The sequence below is a fragment of the Balaenoptera acutorostrata genome, chromosome 20 (genome assembly GCF_949987535.1).
Source record: "Balaenoptera acutorostrata chromosome 20, mBalAcu1.1, whole genome shotgun sequence".
NCBI lineage: Eukaryota > Metazoa > Chordata > Mammalia > Artiodactyla > Balaenopteridae > Balaenoptera > Balaenoptera acutorostrata.
The window spans coordinates 44,926,419-44,941,282 of record NC_080083.1 but is presented as its reverse complement, the minus strand read 5'-3'; the positions used below and the strand labels follow the sequence as shown (position 1 = coordinate 44,941,282).

General features: G+C 52.0%; 1 protein-coding gene across 3 annotated transcripts in view; it reads right to left on the bottom strand.

Annotated features, from left to right (window-relative positions):
- Positions 1–14,864, bottom strand: part of PLXDC1 (plexin domain containing 1) — a 61,875-nt gene that overhangs the window by 26,609 nt on the left and 20,402 nt on the right. For all 3 annotated transcript variants that reach the window (XM_057536880.1, XM_007177527.2, XM_007177526.2), the window contains exons 3-7: positions 5,806–5,949; positions 5,448–5,517; positions 4,721–4,843; positions 3,970–4,088; positions 2,921–3,020 (exon numbers count right to left, since the gene is read on the bottom strand). In XM_057536880.1, coding sequence (XP_057392863.1) covers positions 2,921–3,020; positions 3,970–4,088; positions 4,721–4,843; positions 5,448–5,517; positions 5,806–5,949 — 556 coding nt within the window. The remainder of the gene's footprint in view (positions 1–2,920; positions 3,021–3,969; positions 4,089–4,720; positions 4,844–5,447; positions 5,518–5,805; positions 5,950–14,864) is intronic.

The window sequence follows — 14,864 nt, the reverse complement described above, 5'->3', positions numbered from 1 at the left end:
CGAAGGAAAAAAATCTATTTTTTTCTATGTCTTTAATTTTGCATCTCTATGAGATGGTGGATGTTCACTAAGCTCATTGTAATCATTTCGAGATGTATGTAAGTCAAATCATTATGCTGGACACCTGAAAGTTACACAGTGCTGTATGTCAATTACATCTCAATAAAACTGAAAGAAAAAAAAAAGGTGGGCTGTGCCCAGCATCAAAGGACTTTGAATTGATGCTTTGGGCAACAAGGAGCCAGAGAATGGTGTGACCAGATCTGTCTGGCAGTGACAAGAAGGAATGGGGGACAGAGGGCAGGGAGACTGGAGGCCGGGAGCCGCTGGGCAGAGTTTGGGAGTCAGGTGTGGGTTTCGCTTGGCGGGTGGACCCAGCACCTCCGAGAACAGCAGCTGGAGTCACCGAATCCAGCGGCTCCCACAACAGAGCCCTTGCGTCTCCTCCTGGTCTCACAGGACAGGCGCAGCTGCCCTCCTGTTATTTCAGGTGGGCTCTACTTCCTCCCCCGCCCCTCGTCACCCCACCTCCTCACATCTCCCTGGCTTGCTCTAAAACAGCCTTTCATTCCAGAATCACAGAGTAGCCTCAGATGCACACACTCCAGGGGGATCTGACTTCCTCTAATCCACCCTCATTCAACAGCTGGATCCAACACCCATTTCCTGAGACTCTCCCACTGGGCACAGAGAGAGTCCTGTGAGCTGTGAGGGAGGCACAGACCCCGCCCCGACGATGCATTAATGCACAGGGAGGGGGGTGGCATGGACACCAAGAATGGTCCTTCCTGCAAAGCAGCCTGGGTGTGTGCACACAGGGCTGTGGGTGTTTGGGGAACTGAAGAGGAAAGGAGTCACCCCTCTGGGTGGAATGGGAGTGGGTCAGATTTACAAAGTCTCAATAGTGGACCCCAGGGTTTAAAAAACAGAAGATTTGGGTTTCAGTTCTACCTTTCATAGCTGTGTGAAAGCAAGTCAGGCCACCTCTCTGAGCCTCTGTGTCCTCATTTAGAAAGAAACAAATGTACAGACTTCATTTACAATGTTGCGAGGATGATCCAATAAGATACTGTAAAGCTTGGTGTCTAGGGATGGGATTGTAATCGTGTGGTAAGCAGCCTCTAAAAGGGGCCCCCAGGGCTTCCCTGGTGGCGCAGTGGTTAAGAATCCGCCTGCCAATGCAGGAGACATGGGTTCGAGCCCTGGTCCGGGAAGATCCCACAGGCCGCGGAGCAACTAAGCCTGTGTGCCACAACTACTGAGCCTGCGCTCTAGAGCCCGTGAGCCACAACTACTGAAGCCCAGGCACCTAGAGCCCGTGCTCCACAAGAAGAGAAGCCATCGCAATGAGAAGCCCACACACCGTGACAAAGCGTAGCCCCGGCTCACCACAACTAGAGAAAGCCCACACGCAGCAACGAAGACCCAACACAGCCAAAAATAAATAAATTAAAAAATTTTTAAAAATTAAAAAAATAAAATAAAATCGCCCCCAATGATCCCTTCCTCCTGGTGTTCACACCCTGTGTAATCCTATCCTGGGTGTGGGCTGGACCTAGTGACTTGCTTCCAACCAGCAGAATATGGCAAAAGCGATAGGATCGCACTTCTAAGATGAGGTTACAAAAAGACTCTCGATTCCATCTTGCTCACACTCTACCGCTGTCTTCCTTGCCTGCTCTGATGGAAGCCAGCTGCCACGTTGTGAGCTGTCCTATGCGGAGGTCCACGTGGCAGGAACTGAGGGGGACACTGAATCTTGCCACAACCACATGAAAGCTCTTAAAAATGGATCTCCCCCCAACAGTCACTGAGGTAACCCTGGGAAACACCTTGAGAACAGCCTGTGAAAGACTCTGAACCAGAGGACCCAGCTAAGTCATGCTTTGCTTCCTGATCCACAGAAACCCTGAGATAATGTGTTTGTTGTTTTAAGCCTCTAAGTTTTGGCATAATTTGTTATGCAGCAGTAGCTAACTAATACAATCAGGGTGATACTGAAACTCTTTAGTAACCAGCTCAGTACAGGCATTAACCAATCAGAGCAGATGCTGACTGCAGCAACGGAGCAGGGTCTGAGCCACTCGCTAGAGCACTGGGAGGGAGTTCAGGGTGGGGACAGTGGAGGGGCAAGTGAAGTGGTGGGAATTAGTCTTATGGAAATACTCACACAAGGGCATAAAAGTACCTATTTGCAAGAATATTCACTGCAGTGTCATTTGGTGTAGTGAAAGATTGAAACAACTGAAAAGTCTATGCACAGGGGACTGGTTCAAATAAGGTACATCCACACAATGGGCTATCACACAGCCATTAGGAAGAATGAGACGTGTGCTGCTACAGAATGATGGGCAAGATATACTTTGTTCAGGAGCAGAACAGAGGACATCATATGACATCATTGGTGTTAAATATACGTACGTATACTTACCTGAAGGCTTGTAGCCCTAGAAATACCCTGGTAGCCCTGGTTGCCTCCAGGAAGGGGAATTGGAAGATGGGATCAGGGACAGGAGACAAACCTAATTTTCCTGTCTCCTGAAACCCCCTGGGATGCTCCTTCTATCATCTGGGGGTGGGGAAGCAATTATGGTTGTGTTCTGGGAGGACTCGTAAACCCTAATTTGGTGTCTTTGGAGATTTTCTAAATAGAGGGTGTGCTGAGTGGAAGGGCCCTGGCTCCCCTCCCCCTCCTCCACCAGAGCAGTGCCTCCCCCTGGAGATTTTATTGGAAAAAACGGTTCCTCTGCTTGAATGAAGAAAAGTTGGAACTCATTCTGCCCCTTTTCTTCCCTCAGTTCCCACTCAACTCTCCACCACCCCTCCACTCCCTGCCACTGCCATTGCCCCTGCCAGCCTGGCTCAATCCGAGCTGAGTCCAGCCCCATCCAGGGATCTCTGCGGATCCCTGGGGACTCACCTGGTACGTCCGGGGATGGATTGAGAATCATGAAGGCATCTGACAGGCCTGCTTTGACGGGGTGCTGGGCCGAGCTGATTTCCAGGACGGGCACAGGGATCTGCAGCGGGAAGAAGAGGCTCAGTCTGCCCCCCAAATGCTCTTGGGCCAGCCTAGACTTCCCCTCCGAGCTCCAGACCCATCTGCCTGCTCGGCCTTGCCTCTCGGAGGACTCAGACATCTCAAACCCAATGGGGCCCCATCCAAATTCCAAGTCTTCCCCACACTGTCTCCAAACACATTTCCTTTTTCTTTTCTCCCTCTTTGTGAGTGGCACCTCCATGCAGGCCAGAGACCTGGGAGTCACCCTCAGTTCGCACCCCCCTTCATTTCCCTCCTCCTCCGTCTAATACATCTCCAGTCCTGTTAATTAGCTTGCTAACTGGCTCGCAAATCTATCCAGGTCTCTCCATCGCCCCCTCCCTACCCCAAGCTGGCATCACCTCTCTCCCACATCATCTCCCAGCATCCCCTCTGAGCCCCAGCCCTCTGCTCTCCACGCTGAAACCAGAGCGTCCTTTCCAAAGGCAAATCCGGTTGTCCCCCTGCACCTTCCTTCTTGCCCTCACTCTCTCCCCTCCGGCCAGGATGCCTTCTTGCAGAGCTTTGTACCGGCCATGCTCTGTCCTGCCACAGAGCCTTTGCATGTGTTTTCTCGCTCCTGGAGCACACTTCATTTCTTTGCTTCCTTAACCCCTACGCATTCCACATATTTCAATTCTTTTCCTCGGGAGAGCCTTCCCTGACCCCTGTTCAGGTAAAGAGCCCCGTGAAAGGCTTTCCTGGCATCTCAGTTTAGGAGCACTTGTCACAGTGGCAATTCTATACTTGTCCCCACAATTAACATCTATCCCTCCAGCCAGACTCTCAGCTCCACAAAGGTAGGGCCGTCAGCCATCTTATTAACTGCTGTATCCCCAGCACCACACCCTATGTCTGGCACGCTGGAGGATCTCGGCAGATAATTGCTGAATGAAAGAAAGGCCGTCTCTGCAGCTGGACCCACTCACCTCTTTGTAGCCGAATACAATGCGGCCGTCTTGGTGCAGAGCTGCCTGGAAGGTGAAGCTGCCCCTGTCCTCCCGGTCCTGGAGGTAGACGTGGTCCCACTGAACAACAAAGACTGTCCCTGGTGAGGAGAGCAGAGACCTGGCTGGACAGGGAGACAGTGAGGGGAGCAGGGCCCTGTGGAAACGGTGGCCAATGTGGATGGGCCACAGCTTGGCTTCCTTAGGGATGATGGGGCAGTTTGCAAATTTGACAGGAGGCAGGAGCTGGGCAGCCCACAAACAGTCTGACTTCCAAGCTGAAGAGGAACCAGAAAACCCTTCTTCAGCTTCCCCATCCCCAACCAGGTACTGTGATTGACCATCTCCAACCCCCAGCACGCCCCTTCCTTCTTGCCTATCCTGACCCCTTGAGATGAGAAGGAGGAGAAATAGGAGAAACATCTGTTCTCCCGGGGTGGAAGGTAGGTGTTCAAGGGACAACCTGGTGAGAATAAGAAACAGTAAAGGTCGCTGATATTTATTTCACCTCTACTAAGAGCCAAGCGCTTTCATTTCATTATCTCAACAGGTAGCAGGCATTTTTGTCCCCATCTTCCAGGTGAGGAAAAGGAACACAGAAAGGTAGGGTGGCTGTCTTGCTGTGTGACTGTGGGCAAGTCCCTTGCCCTCTCTGGGACTTGGGCTCCTCGAAAGGGGCTGGACCAAGGGAGCCCTGGAGCTGGGTGACTTAAACTCTGAGCTCTGATCTCACCATTGTCGAAGTAAGCAACCGTGGAGTTGTCGGAGCAGCCAGGGTTGAAGTTGGCCATCAGAGGCGCCACATACTGAGTAGCCGTGAGCATCCGATGGACCACGTCACCCATGAAGATGAAGCCTGGGGTGGGAAGAAGTGTAGACAAATCATCAGAGATGGCCCAGAAGGGTTGCTTCCTCGTGCAGGAAAGAGCAGTGTAGACGGGGCTGGAAGTGAGTCTTGGACCTCTGTCCACCAGCCTCACATAGTGGGCATGGGTCTGGCATGTATGGAGCTAAAGGGCCCCAGACCAGAAGGTTCTCTCTGCACCTCCCACCTCTCTCTGCCCCTTGGAAAGTGCACAGGAATCAAAGACAGGCTGCTCATGTCAACTGGAAGCCTGGTCCCAGGAAGCGGGCTCTCAGTGCAGTCTCCTCGCTCTCATTTACAGACTCAGAAGCACAGGGGCCAAGGGACTGCCCACAGTGGCCTGCACAGACCCAGAGGGGGAGAAACACACACACACACAGACATACACACACACACAAGCAAGTCAGTCGATGTGAGGAAGCTGGGCTGAAACACTGATGACCTCTCTCCTGAGAGTGGGGTCCCAAGAGAGCCACATGTGGGACCCTCCCCAGTCCATCTGTAAAACCCTGTCTCCAGGGAACCTTCCCAGATAGGTCCCAAGTTCTGGCTGAAATCTCCACACCCTCTCCCAGTCCCACAGACAAGGCCTTACCTCCGGTTGCTATGGTGATCTGCCGCAGAGGATGCCCGTAGAAAGGGAAATCAAAGGACAAGACCACTCTCTGCAGGGGATGGGAGAGAGTCAGCATGGGCCAACCTTCAGGCCAGAGGGCTGGGCATCTACACTGCCCCATGCTTATCTGGATGGGATTGGCGGGGGGGGCACAGGCATGTCCAGGGCAGTACCACAGGAGGGCACTCCAACTCTGGCAAAGCCCCCCAGGGTCCCCTGGAAGGCACTTCCCAGACCACAGACCTCAGGCCACAAGCCATGCCCACTGACCAGGTGTGGTGGGCTGGCCCCCAGCCTCCCAGCCCAGGGCAGCTCTGCCGGGGACTGGGGCACTCACCGAAGCCTGCCGGTGGGTGTTGGAGAGGATTCGGTGAACTTTCACTTGGCTCTGGTTGGCCTTGGCCACGTCCACCCACAACTCCCGGCTGCGGGGCTCGCTGGGACCATAGACACGGGACACGTAGTAGCTGTGGTTGTCCTCCTGTCGTTATCCAAGACAGAGCCCACAGGAGGCATGAGGAATCAGGATGCCAAGAACCACAGAGTCTGGATGCAAGAATTCATGGCCCTCCCAGGGGGCCAGGGTCTGGATGCAAGAATTCATGGCCCTCCCAGGAGGCCAGACCGTGGCTCAGAGCTGGTTTAGGCCTGGGAGCCCTTTGGCCCCAGATAGCTCAGTACCTGCTCCCTAGCCACGCCCCCAACAGCTCTGGCCCCCAGCTAAATCCATACCTGCTGTAGCCATGCTCCGCCCTGCCATCCCCAAGACAGGCCAGGAGGCTTTTCCTACAGCCCCTGAGTCCCCCGCAGAGCACACTCAAGGCAGAGCTCAACTTGGGAGGTGAGGGAGCAACAGGCAAGGCAGCCCCAAACAGAGCCCTTGTCTTCAGGGAGCTCCCAGATTGAGGGGGAGACATAGCCCCCTTCCCTGGGGAGTACCCAGTTTAGGGGAGAAGAAAAACCTGGATCTCAGAAGCCAGCGGTCTAAAGATGAAGGCACACCCTTGATCTTGGGGCATTGCTAGTCTGATGGAGCAGGTGGGACTTATACAAACAGAATACACAGACACAGACCCTCCAGCAGAGAGATAAGACAGGGCCCATATTAGTCACTCAAGGGTTGAGAGATGGGAGAGAAGCAGCAATGATGCGATGCCTTCAAGACATATTTTTAAGCTTTCCTATGTGCCTGATGGGGACAAAATAAAAGAACAAGCCAGAACCCAGAGGGCTGGGGGTTAACTCTGTAAAGCCTCTCCTGTACAGGAAGGAGCATTTAGGGGCAGGATTTAAAGGAGGCTGGAAATGGTCAGCAGAAAGTGTGGAAGAGCCCGGGGAGGAGGCAATGTCAAAACATTTCAGCCCATCTGGGAGCACCGGCCGCCAGCCGTAGGAGGAGAAGAGGCAGAGTGGGCAGGTCCACTTGGCCGCTGCCACAGAAATGGAGCTGCTGACTCGTGCGGAGCCCTGGGCGTCGCGGGTCATTAATCAGGCTGTCGGGCGGCAGTGGCCGCAGACACAGCAGAGCCGCCCATGTTCTCCCTGCCAAGCTGCCAGCTGCCCAGCCAGCCCTTGCCCTGGGCCCAGCATGAGCAGGGCCGAGGGCTGCCTGCTATCTCCACCCGCCCGGAGACAGACTCTGCTCTTCTGACAAGTGACACACTCTGGGGACCTGGGGTTGGGGCAGGGTTGGGGGAAGATGAGCAGGAGAAACATGGGGTTGGGGGTAGATTTCCCACTGCCACTGCCTGGTTCCTCCCCTCCAGACTCTAGACTGCCGGCCCCTCCACCCATCCTTAGCACGGACGTCAAACAAATCTAAACAAATCTAAAACACATACGAGGCCACAGGCCTCTGCTCACAAGCCATCGGGGGCTCCCAGTGCCCTCGAGACAAAATCCAAACTGCAGCCTCACATACGAGGTCTCACCGTGAGCCAGCCCCACCTCTCTAGCTTCGCTTCTCTCTCCCTCTCTCCTTCGCCTGTCCACCCTTGTGCACCCACTCACCAGACTGACTCCCCGACAGTCTGAGGCCACCAGTGGTCACTCATGCCTTTGCACACGCTGGTCCTCCTGCCTAGAATGACCTTGCTTTCTCCCCCTGGCAGATTCCTACTTCTTCAGTGCACAGCTTAAACATCACCTTCTTATTGATCTTCTCCCCCAACTTGCCCAATGAGGACCACCACCGTTCACAGGAGTCCTCAAGGGCTGACTCATGGGTACAGTTTGTGAGAGTCACATGGGCCCATGCTTGTTGGCTTTCTGATTTTACTCATGAAGCCACCTGAGGGGTTTACCCTGATGCCACCACCTCTGGGGTGCCCATGCCAAGGATGCTGCCTCCCATTGCTGTCACAGGCATTTACCCTGGGGTGCCAGAAGATGCCCAGAGGAGGAACCGCTGCCCCCCACTTTGCCCGTGGGCACCGGGGCAGCTGTGCTTATGCCCTGAGCTCACAGCTTCCCTCGGGAAAGCAGCCCCTTCAGCTTCTGCTTCTCCCCCACCCCGCAAGAGACCAGATGCCACGTCTTTTCTCCCTGGGTATCCATCTCTCCTATCTCCATCCATCTCTGCTGGGGTCCCCACCTTGACGGAAAAAAAAAAAAAAAACCAAAAAAATTACCTGCCACCACTATGGAAAACAGTATGGAGGTCCCTCAGAAAACTAAAACCAGAATTACCATATGATCCAGCAATCCCATTCCTGGGCATATATCCAGACAAAACTATACTTCAAAAAGATACACGCACCCCTATGTTCATAGCAGCACTATTCACAATAGCCAAGACATGGAAACAACCTAAATGTCCATCGACAGATGAATGGATAAAGATGTGGTACGTATATACAATGGAATACTACTCAGCCATAAAAAAGCATGAAATAATGCCATTTGCAGCAACATGGTTGCAACTAGAGATTATCATACCAAGTGAAGTAAGTCAGAAAGAGAAAGGCAGGGCTTCCCTGGTGGCGCAGTGGTTAAAAAATCTGCCTGCCAATGCAGGGAACACGGGTTCGAGCCCTGGTCCGGGAAGATCCCACATGCTACGGAGCAACAAAGCCCACGAGCCACAACTACTGAAGCCTGCGCGCCTAGAGTCCGTGCTCCCCAACAAGGGAAGCCACCGCAATGAGAAGCCCGCGCACTGCAACGAAGAGTAGCCCCCGTTCGCCGCAACTAGAGAAAGCCAGCACACAGCAGTGAAGACCCAACGCAGCCAAAAATAAATAAGTATATTTTAAAAAAAGAGAAAGGCAAATACCATATTATATCACTAATATATGGAATCTAAAATATGACACAAATGAACCCGTCTACAAAACAGAAACAGACTCACAGACATAGAGAACAGACTTGTGGTTGCCAAGGGGGAGGGGAGGTGTGGGAGGGATGCACTGGGAGTTTGTGATTAGCAGATACAAACTATTATATACAGAATGGATAAACAACAAGGTCCTACTGTATAGCACAGGAAACTCTGTTCAATATCCTGAGATAAACCGTAATGGAAAAGAATATAAAAAAGAATGTACATATATGTATAACTGAATCACTTTGCTGCACAGCAGAAATTAACACGACGTTGTAAATCAACTGTACTTCAATTAAAAAAAGAAAAAATCAAAAAAAAAAAAAAAAAAAAAGAAAAAATCACCGGCCAAGAAACAAAGCCCCTTGCACACAAACTCATGCAAAGACATGTGAACAAAGGTGCCCAAGAGAAGAGTCTGAGGGCCCCCAGCCTGCTTCCTGGGAGTCACATGGTGAGCGGTTTTTATTACACCTCAAAGCAAAAACAACAGGGCGCCCTGACCAACACTGTGCATCTGACAGTCTGCAGGACTCCAGCGCTGAAGCCAGTTTAGGTTCAGCTGCAGCCACTTGCCACAGCCATGACTACAGCTCAACTCTTCTCTCCACTAGCTCCAACAAAGGAGTGGTTTATTAAAGGGCATCCATTAGCCTAAAATTTTGCCTGAAGAAAGGAAACCAAGTTTAGATGCTATTCAGCCCGTCATTTAAATGTCTACGCCCACGGCCACCCCCAACCCCCAACTCTGAGCCCGTGACACATAGGGACAGGCAAGATCACCTCTGCACCCATGGCTCAAGGTCCCTGAATCCTTGATGCCTGAGAAGTGTTTGCCAAGGTGAGGTGAGGCCTGTTCTGGGAGCCCAGAACCTTCGTTTTGTCCTTTTATAGGAGAAGAAAGAGGGACCAGTGCCTGGCATAGTCAAAATTTTGGAAGTAAACCTGCCTCTCTAATTCCTAGGCTGTCTTATTATGACCTTGTGGGGGGGCGGGGGGGACACATGAGTGACCAACAGAGCAAAGCAGCGTCTAGGTGGCACTCTAGTCTTTTTGAATGCACAGAAGGTTTAACTGTGTCCTGCATAAAGCTATGTTCAAGTCCTAACCCCCGTACCTTGAATGTGACCTTATATGGAAATAGAGTCTTTGCAAATGTAATTAAGATGCTGTCATACTGGATTAGGGTGGGCCCTAAATCCAACTACAGATGTCCTAATAAAAGAAAGGAGAGTGAGATTTAGATACAGAGACACAGAGGGGACACAGGGAAGAAGGCCATGTGACAATAGAGGCAGCGATTGGAGTGATGCAGTTTACAAACCATGAAACACCAAGGATTGCCAGGGGCCACCAGAAACTAGGAATAGTCAAGGAAGGATTCTTCCCTAGCCTTCAGAGTGAGCATGGCCTTGCTGACACCTTGATTCAGACTTCTGGCCTCCAAAACTGTGAGACAATAAATTTCTATTGTTTTAAGCCACCAAGTTTGTGATATTTTGTTATGGCAGCCCTAGGAGGCTAATACACAGGTGTGTGTTGCTCTGCCTCAAGTGGGGCAACCCTGAATGTCTCCCCTTCCACGTCACCGCCATGTTTAGAACGTTCTGAGGCTTCCCAGCTGCACTCAGATTGAAGGCCACACTCCTCACCATGACCTACAAGGCCCTGTGGGGCAAACTCTAGACACTGCCTATTCATTACCCCTCTTTTTTATTAATAGCACATTGATTTTGTAGCAAGCAAATTTGACTGCTTGTCCCTCTTGCCTTTGCCCTTCTCCTTATTCTTGCCTGGAATGCAGATGTGATGACTGCAGCTTCAACAGCCATCTTGTGAGCATAAGGACAAGAGCCACATCCTAAGGCTAGTGGAGTGGAGAGTTAGACAGAACCTGGGTCCCTGGAGGGATGCTTATTAAGTCCTCAGATTCAGCACTCTGTTATACGCAAACATGAATTCTTCCTGATGCATGGTAGTCTGGCCCCAACCCACCACCTCTACCTTCCCCCTTGCTCTCCATGCTCCAGCCCTGTTGGGTTTCTCTCAATTCCTGAAATCACCAAGTGCTTGTCTGTCTCAGGAACTTGGTACTTCCTGTATCTCCAAACCTCTTTCTCATTCAGTTCAGAAGCTGACTCTTCTCTGTCCTTCAGACCTCAGCTCAGTGGTCACTTCTTCAGGAGTACCTTCCTGATGCCCCCGTTACACTCTCATTGCACCTCAGGCTTCTCCCTCTCAATGTGTTGTACACTTGTGATGACTGACTTGACTTTTTTTTTTTTTTTTTTGGCTGCGCTGTGCAGCTTGTGGGATCTTAATTCCCCAACCAGGGATTGAACCCAGGCCCTCGGCAGTGAAAGCACAGAGTCCTAACCACTGGACTGTCAGGGAATTCCCTTGACTTGACTTTTAGATTTGTTATCTCCACACTTGCCTTTCCTGTAAGACAATAACTTCCTCACGGGTAAGGTCAGCTTTTACCTATGGTGTTTAAATGATAATAAATGAATGACCATTCGTAGTTTCAGAGCAGGACCATTCAAAGCACAGTTTGTTGAAAGCCTTCTCAGCCTTTGTTTTATTGCTACCGCCATGCATTCTAGTGACCAGGATGAGACGGTATCACCAAACAAAGCAGGACAGCAGTTCATGGGGAACAGGTACTGTCAGGTACAGTGGGAGTCAATACAGCTCCCACCTAGGAACCTGAGAGGCCTATGCTTAAAACTGCTGCTTGGAGGCTTGGAAAGGGGTCCTGTTTCCATCACCTGATTCCTGGGACACGCCTGGTCAGAGCGTTCACCAAACCTCCAAGCGCTGGAAATGAGGGCCCCTGCACAGAAGCCACGCTCTGCAGTTGTGAAGCCCAAACAGACATTAACACGTCTCTTGCTGCCTCATCTAAGAGGCAAAGGGTGGGGTGACTGGGGACGTTTAGCCCGTTGCTCTGAGTCCTTGGTCCCTGAAGGACAAACAGTCCACCGCCCCAGCCGGTGCCGCTCCGCTAAGGAGCCAGGCTGTGTGCTGTTGGGGGATCCTGGGACAGACCTGTCTCATTCTTTGAGTTCCCAAGGAGCCCTCCAATGGCCCCTCTTAACTGACAAAAAGTCTGCAACCGTGCTGACTCAAGGAGAGTCGGAAACTAAAAGAGCTGCTGCCTCTTGACTCCCAGACACACGCTCTCTCCAAAGTGTCAGCAGATCCCCGGGTGAGCACGGGCCTCCGTACCTGTGGGTCCCCTGCTCAGGCCAGGTGGGCGAGGCTGAGGCTCTGCTTCTGGCCTCAAAAGTGCCAGGTGCAGCTGGCCTGCCAGGGGAAGGACTGCCTCAGGGGGCAGCGCCATGCAGAATTGGCCACAGGTCCCCAGCAGGCCCCAACAGACCACCTCTCCTGGCACGGGGTGACTCTGATTATCCCCAGGACAGTGAAGCCGGGAGCGGTATCTATTCCAAGCCCCGGCCTACGTAGGCTCCATGGTGACGGGTGAGGCCAAACTGCAGCTTAGAGAGGAGGGGACAACTTGGAGCTGGGGTCACTCCTGGGCAGAGCCAAGAACGAAGCCCTCAGAGGTTGGGGTGGTGGTGGTGAGGTGCTTGGGAAAATGGGAGGAAAGAGAAGGGAAGCTGGCCTTTGCAGATCTGCGACGGTTGTCCGTGACAACCCTGGGAGATGAGTGCTAAAATTAGTCCCATTTTATAAGTGGGGAAACCGAGGCCCACATAACTCTCTGAAACCAGGTCAGTCTCACTCAAAGGCAGTGACTTTTCCTCTGTGCACTGTTTCTCGGGTCTTTAAGTGACTGCCCCACTGGAAGGCGACTTGGGCTGCTTATTAGTGATTAGTTAAAATGTCTCACATCAGAAGAACCAGAGTGGATCCCTTCTGGAGCACAGAGTTCAGGGACCGTGTCCCAATCCTCTCCTCACCCCTAGCACCTTCCCAGCACAGGGCTGGCACCTGGCACACGGTACGCGTTAGGGATCTGCTGTTGGATGAGTCCAATCACCAGGACCCCACGGCTGATGGTGCTAGAGACTGAGCTGAGAATGTGCGGTGGGACGCCAATAAGGACAGCATCCTCCCCCATCACTGATGGCAGGTGACACAAAAGCCACGTGTGAAGGAAGCAGCTGCCTCCTCTGGGAATCCAAGTCCGAGGAAATCATTCCCATAGCTGGGACATCCTGCCCAAAGGAATGCACCTCCAACGCCCCGTCTTCTTTTCCTGAAATGCTCCTATCATCCCCTTAGGAGGTCCTTCCAGTCAGAAGACCTGAATTGCTACAGTTGAGGATTGAAGCATGTCAGTTGCGCTGTATTCCTGTCCCGAGTGGGGCAGAGTAGGAGGAGTTTGGGATGCAGGGAAGGGGAAAGAGAAACAGTTTTCTGTCAAAGGAGGAAGGAAGGAAGGAGGGAGGGAGGGAAGGAGGAGGAAGAAGGAGGAAGTGTTAGCTTCACTTCTCCGAGGAAGTGAAGCTAACACGGGAGATGCTTTCAGGCCATGGAAGGAAACCCTGGCTCCACCTGCTCAAACTCGGAGGAAGAGTACTCGATCGTGTGACTGAGAGTCCAGCAGGGCAGCAAGTGTGGAACACGGGGCCTCTGGTGTCATCAGGGCCTTGTCCTAAGTGTGACTGCTGGTCCACAGAAAGGAGAAGGAAGCCAGCCCTCACATCCGGCTTCAATAAGTATATGCTGGGGACTTCCCTGGTGGCGCAGTGGTTAAAAATCTGCCTGCCAATACAGGGGACACGGGTTCGAGCCCTGGTCGGGGAAGATCCCACATACCGCGGAGCAACTAAGCCCATGCGCTACAACTACTAAGCCTGCACCCTAGAGCCCACAAGCCACAACTACTGAAGCCTGCGTGCCTAGAGCCCGTGCTCCGCAACAAGAGAAGCCACCGCAATGAGAAGCCCATGCACCCCAACAAAGAGCAGCCCCCCTGCTTGCTGCAACTAGAGAAAGCCCGCGCGCAGCAAGGAAGACCCAATGCAGCCAAAAATAAATTAATTAATTAATAATTTTTGAAAAGACCCAACGCAGCCAAAAATAAATAAATAAATTTATAATAAATAAATAAATAAATGCTGGGTAAGTAAAAAAGAGACAGAATTGAGGAGGGTGTCGAAAGACAGAGAAAGCAGCCCTGGTTCCTGACAGCTTTCCAGGTCCCTGAGGTCAGGCTGTCCTTCATCTCCAGCCCTTCGATCCTGTGACAGGTGTCTGCACCCTCTCTATAAATCTTTCCCCTGAGACAGCTGGAATGGCTCCTTGGAACCAAAAGAGCCCTAATGAGTGTTTCTCACGGGGTGATCAGAGGAAGTACCTCCAGGGATACCACAGATAGTCCTTCACCAGCACAGACAGTGAGAATCTGCATGGGAAGAGAGAAATGAGAAACCAAATTTCTGGGAGAATTTTTCCCTGGCAACACACTGGCCACCATGTTTTTTCTTCTGCAAAGTCAATCACCACTGGCTTCTTGACTTGGTGGTGGCTTGGAATTCACTAACCTTGGGGGTGCTTCCCGTCTGCCACTGCAGGTCTCTGATCATGCTGCCACTGGCACCCGCAGTTTTGAAGGCGAAGTCCACACACAGCAGAGACTGATAACTGTCTCCCGATAACCACTCTCCCCTTCTTCCTTTAGTAGCAGAATCTTCCAGCTTTAGTTAGGCACGTGGGCACCGAGCTAGACTACGTTTCCCAGCCCTCCTTACAGCTAGGAGACATGACTATGTCTGGCCAGTGGAAGATGAGCAGAATGACTGTCCTCAGTAGGAACTGGAGGACTCTCACCTTGCCCAGTTCTCATTGGTTGGGACGCAGATGTGATGGTGGGAGCAGAAACAGCCATTTTGGACCACAACATGCGAGGCACATGTTGTAGAGGGAAGCTGGCTCCCTAACACCATAGAGACACTACATCAGCTCCTGCTTACTTATGCTCACACTATTACATGTGAGAGAAGAATAAACCTCCTTCATGTCTAAATACCTTGTCAGTTGGGCATTTTTTTTACAACAGCTGAATCTGTATCATAAGCCCAGTCAATACGAAGCCTTCT